The sequence below is a fragment of the Quercus lobata genome, chromosome 12 (assembly GCF_001633185.2).
Source record: "Quercus lobata isolate SW786 chromosome 12, ValleyOak3.0 Primary Assembly, whole genome shotgun sequence".
Taxonomy (NCBI): Eukaryota; Viridiplantae; Streptophyta; class Magnoliopsida; order Fagales; family Fagaceae; genus Quercus; species Quercus lobata.
In genome coordinates this window covers 22,070,516-22,076,059 of record NC_044915.1, presented here as the reverse complement: position 1 = coordinate 22,076,059, position 5,544 = coordinate 22,070,516, and the positions used below count along the sequence as shown (strand labels likewise).

Sequence of the window (5,544 nt, the reverse complement as noted above, 5' to 3'; positions counted from 1 at the left end):
AAACTTCCCAACCCAACATAAACCTCATTTGTTGGAAAGGAAACTTTTTCGCCCCCGACAACTGACACCTCCTTCTTTGTGGCCGCTTAATAGAAAATCCATTTACCAATGAAGAAATGTTAAATTACATGTTATGCTTTGGGGTTTTCACAGTCAATTTGGACTTTGGATCAGATTGAAAAAATGTCACTCAAACTACCTATTTCACTTTGGTTGTATATGATTTTACTGCCATTGAAAGTTATATGTTATTCACTTATTTGATAGTACCACTACGTAGTGGTGAATTTTCTCTCCTCATTGTGCTTGTGGTGCCATAGCTAGAAAGTCCTGATCACTTTGGCCTTAACTAGATTTTAGATATTGGTGTTATTAGATTAAAAAGAGTCAATTCGTGATTTAGTCAGCAAAGGTAGTATTATTTGCTCTGTAATTTAGCATAAGACTTACAAGGGTATAGGATGTATCATTATTCATGCATCCCCAAGCTTGTGAATATTGATTATATTCTCTTCTCCCTTGTTTATATCCCTCTACTCCCTCCTCCCCCCCAACAAACAACCCTGATTATATAGTCATTTCCTATAAACACCACCCCCATATCTTTTTCTTCTTTCCCAAAAAACATATATGCATATACCAAAGCCAAAAAAAAGTGGCAAATGGTTATGTACAGCAACTGCTCATAGATTAGAGGGAGCAATAAATTAAAGCTAATAAGTACTAAAACCAGCAGGTTCTCCAAGTTCTTCCACCTCTTTTGCCAGTTCTTCCACCTTTTTCACCATCTCCATCAATAAGAACATAAAGGTTGCTATTGTATATCCTTCACCATTCTCTATAGTTGCTAGCTTTGAGGGAGAAATGACCAAGCTGAACTCTAGTCTCTTTGACTTCAACTTTGGCACTATTTTCTCTGCATGGCATACTCTCATTTTCAAGATACTCTCTCTAAGCTCTCTTAGAGTGCTTGCAAGTAATGAGACAACTGCTTCGCATGGTTCTTTGAACAAGTGTCTCAGAGTTGTCGAGGGCTAATAACACAATTCAAATAAAAGAAATAAGTGATTTTTCAATGACATTAGTTATAGTGATATTAAGGATGTTACAAAATTTTCTATGTAATATATATATATATATATATATATATATATATATATAAAAGTAGAGACCTCATGTTGGAAATCATGAGGTTCTGCCAAGTAGTGTATTCTATATAAAGAGAATTGAAGTATTCTCAAGTGCCACATTAAAGATAAGAATAAATTAAATATTGACTTTTTATTTTATTTTGGTTTATTGTTTCAAGACTTTTCTAATTAAAAAAAAAAAAATTGTATCATTTGATTCAATATTTCAAGACTTTTTATCTCTTACACATACACACAAAACTCTGCATTTTAATGCACCATTTTCACCTCTTGCACTTCCACCCTTTTATATATATCTACCCATAGTTTTTCATGTCATATCATGTCAAATACACACAAACAAAAAATGATGTCATTTACCTTCAATATTTCCATGACATCTACCCAGCTCTAATATTGTTGTTTCATCTAATCTTAACCCGTATGAGTTGGCTACAACCAAGGAAGGGGGACTTGCATTTTATATTGAGTAACAACAGCAATTACAATTTTAATATTAAAGTCGAAAGTTATGAATTTGTGAGTTTTGTAAATGATGTAGATGTGATTGACTGTGGGTGTTTGAAATGTGTATTTTGTTTTAAAATAAGGAGAAAGAGAAAGACACATTGTATATCAACTTTTATTCTATAATATTCCTTCAAAGTTTTTTTTTTTTTTTTTTTTTTTCAATTGAATAATTATAATAAATATGTGTGTGCAATTTATAATTGTTACTTTTTATGATGAATTCATTACTAATAAAGTTCTATAACAATTATGCTATAATACATATACAACATTCTTCAAAATCATCTTACATAAAATATTACAACATTATCCGTGCATCACATGAATAACTTACTAGTTCTTATAAATTGATATGTCATCAGTTAACAAAAAAAAAAAAAAAATTATGATATTAATTTATTATGGTATTGAAGTAATAAAAATTGTATTCATTATTACATCAATTTATAAACTTTTTATACTTTAATTGATAGTAATTTTATCAATTTCCTATAAGTTATTGTGCTCGACCTTTATTGGTTAATTGACTACTATAATAGCAAATGAATTGAATTATGTACCTGTCTAGGAGATTGAAGACAGCCTTCCATTGAAATGATGGTTGCTGTCAGCTCTCTAAGATGCTCTCCCATCTGCAGATATCTTCCCCAAGGGTAGTAAAGCCCAAATTTTCCATGCCATGGCTCCCATTTTGCAAAATTTGCCTAAAATTAAAATACAGTAGAATTTTCTGAGCATCATTTTCCCTTTTCTTGATAAGATTTATATAAACAAAGATGACAATTATCAATTTTCAAGGAGAGAAAGAGCTTAAAAGAACATTAAGAGACTCTGTATGTCTGAGCTTAAAGCAACATTCAGCTAACTTTAGGTCATTCAAGTTCCACGATTAATAGTTAGTAAACATGTCTCTCTTTCTAAGGATAAGGTATATCTTGCATCATTGCTTTCACAAAATCACTGATTTATATCATATTATCTAGTAGCTTAGAAAACATGCATGTTTAATAGTAATGAACTTTTATGGTGTTTTAGAGGATTAGCTAATTGATAGCTTATTGGTATAAGATAATTTGAGTCAAAAGAAGAAATATTATACCAATGACTCATCCTTCGACTTGGAGTATAAGACAGATTTGCAACTACTAGAATTTTTGGCACTGGGCTGACTTTCTTTTTCGTTCACAATACCGAAGTATTCTTCCATGCATCCTGCAAGAAACAACATAAATTTTATAAGACAGACTGACATCGTGGTTTACTATATGTAGCTAAAAAATCTACTGTATATGTTCTTTTTTGCTTTAATAAAGAAGCTTACCTTCAATAGATCGCGCAAGGTCTTCAAATTTGGATGCTATAGAGTCATGAAGTTCATCACTAGCCCATATTGGGAAGATGAGCAAGCTTATGAAAATGCAGATGGCAAAACCCATCCCGATTGTTAAGAGACGTTCGCGTGCTATTTGCAAGACCTTTACAGCACGTACACCCGATACCACAACTAGATTGAAGGTGAGGATGAAAATCAAGGCCCCGTAGTCATATCTCTTCTTAATTCTTGGGACTAATCGTGCATATGTTGCTGCTGCAGCTGAAAAAATGAGAATAGAGTTATTAAGAAATAGGTTTGATTATGAAGATTAAAGACCTAGGCTACTATGCATATATAGTGGTCATGTTGAGACTAACAATATATATGCATGACGTTTGTGTTCTTTGATAACTAATTTAAGCTTTGGTATATTTTGCATGATCCCATATTTGATCTGTCATTACACTTTAAAAAGGTTGAAGTGTTAATTTAGTCATTTAACTTTTTCCTTTCAGTGAAAGGAAAGCCTTGCCTTTTGCCTAATGAAGTGAATGAATATATGCACTTCTCCTAGGATTATTGCTGTTATGACCAACTAAGCAATGTATGCATGGTTCCCTTCTCACATATAATAATAATAATAATAATAATAATAAGAACTTTATGTTATAAACTAATAAACAGGATGACCTCTATAGTAAAAAGCTGCACTGTAGAATGCCACTTCAGTATCCCACCACCAACTAATAAGCTTCTTTCTCTTTCATTGGTAAGGCATGCATCATCAACAACTGATAACTTATTAAGAAAAGAGTAATTAATTTTTGAACTTAAAAATTTTGATGGAACACACATAGATAGAGAACTTGGACACATAAGTGACAAACTAGCTATACTCCATTACTATATCAATTAATGGCATTTTTTTCGACTTTTTTTAATCTTTCTGTTTATAAGAACTAAGTGAACGTTTGTGTGACACAATTCCCTCATGAAGAAGAACTTGTACTCGAATTCCCTTCCCCATGTATCATAAGCCAAAAAAAAAAAGTAAACTATGTGTTACTATTAATAATAACCACATTGATAAGCTATCACTTACCAAAAATAAAAACAAAAATGCCTACAACAATTGCGTGACCAATCTTCCCACCAACTTCTTGAGCTAAAGCTGCTGCTAAACACCCTAGCCCACCTCCTAATATGGTTCCCATTCCACGGTTCAAACCCTTGCTTAGTGTAGCACCTGCAATATTATACGAAGGCAGCAAAAAAATGAAATTTGAAGACTTGGGACTTTTTTTAGGGACCATATATATTAGACTATAAATCCATAACAATATGTATGATAAACAAACAAACCTGCATAGAACTCAAAGATGACCACAACAGTCATTATAGCCCACATGGCATTATCTCCAACTTGAACATAAATAGGATCCAAGAGGAAGAGAAGTGAAACCAAAACAAGGGCAACTCCAACTTTGGTACTGTGAATAACTCTTCTCATGTCATGCTTAGTTTTCTTTTCTCTAAGGTAGGAAACAATGGGAGGAAGAGAAAATTGGATCTTCTTATTGTTTTCTCTTAGAAAGGAAATAATGGGTTGAAGAGAAAATTGAAATTTCTTCTTCTCTTTAAGAGTAACTCCAACTCCCTCTCCATCTGGAATATCTATCACAGCTGAGCCCATATTGGTGATGAATACTAAACTCTCTTTGTTCTTTCCTCTTTTGACTTGAATTGAGCTTCACTTTCTTGTTGAGAAGTTTGAGTTGGAGAGAAAGAGAAACCATCTATATATACACATGGCAAACCATGAGAATGCATGTCAAATTAGTGGGTAGATGATTAGCTTTAGCTAGCAACAGTTGAAGCCCGAAAGTGGACATAGGACCTATGCACTTGAAGCCAAATACATGGCCTATTGAAATGAGGCATGAAAAACCACATGTAAGATTGCATTTTATTTCAATGGGGACACAATAGTTTGAACTTAGTGACTCTAGTGGAACACGCTTGCACGGCACGACGGTTCCTTATCATACATGTATTGTTTTGTTTGTGGAGCTTAGTCTTTTCACAACACTACCTCTATATGCAATTCCAAATGCATGCTCACCGTAGAGAGAAATGCATATTCAGCAAGGGCAGAGAGGTGGTGTACTATAGTCTATAATGCATGCTAGTTCTTCAGGTAGGGTTTCCAATTATATATCCCACTTCTTCTTTTTTCTTCTAAGTAATATGTGTATTCATATATCCCAATACATATATATATATATATATATACATACATATTGGTAAGTAGTAGTAGTAGTAGTAGTACTATATCGCACTATATATAGTACTATACGACCCTTTAATACATTTATATTGCTTGTAGACTAGAGACACCATACGATATATAAACCCGACAAAATTAGTCTTTCACCAAACTTATCAATTATTATTTTCAATGTTTGTGTGGCTGCAAACCTTGTGGACAAAAGTACCAAGTGCCAAGTTCAATAGGCGATCATTCATATACGACCCTTAATTTATTCATGCCTGCTTCTTATGCATGTA

At 33.0% G+C, this 5,544-nt stretch overlaps 1 protein-coding gene across 1 annotated transcript; it reads right to left on the bottom strand.

Moving 5' to 3' along the window:
- Positions 1-555: 555 nt before the first annotated feature.
- LOC115969915 (aluminum-activated malate transporter 13-like) lies at positions 556-4,719 on the bottom strand. Its single transcript, XM_031089554.1, has 6 exons — positions 4,339-4,719; positions 4,079-4,222; positions 2,983-3,255; positions 2,761-2,873; positions 2,222-2,365; positions 556-1,034 (listed from the first exon to the last, which is right to left on the bottom strand). The coding sequence occupies exons 1-6, from the start codon at positions 4,667-4,669 to the stop codon at positions 714-716; spliced, it is 1,326 nt and encodes a 441-aa protein (XP_030945414.1). The 5' UTR covers positions 4,670-4,719; the 3' UTR covers positions 556-713.
- Positions 4,720-5,544: the final 825 nt, after the last annotated feature.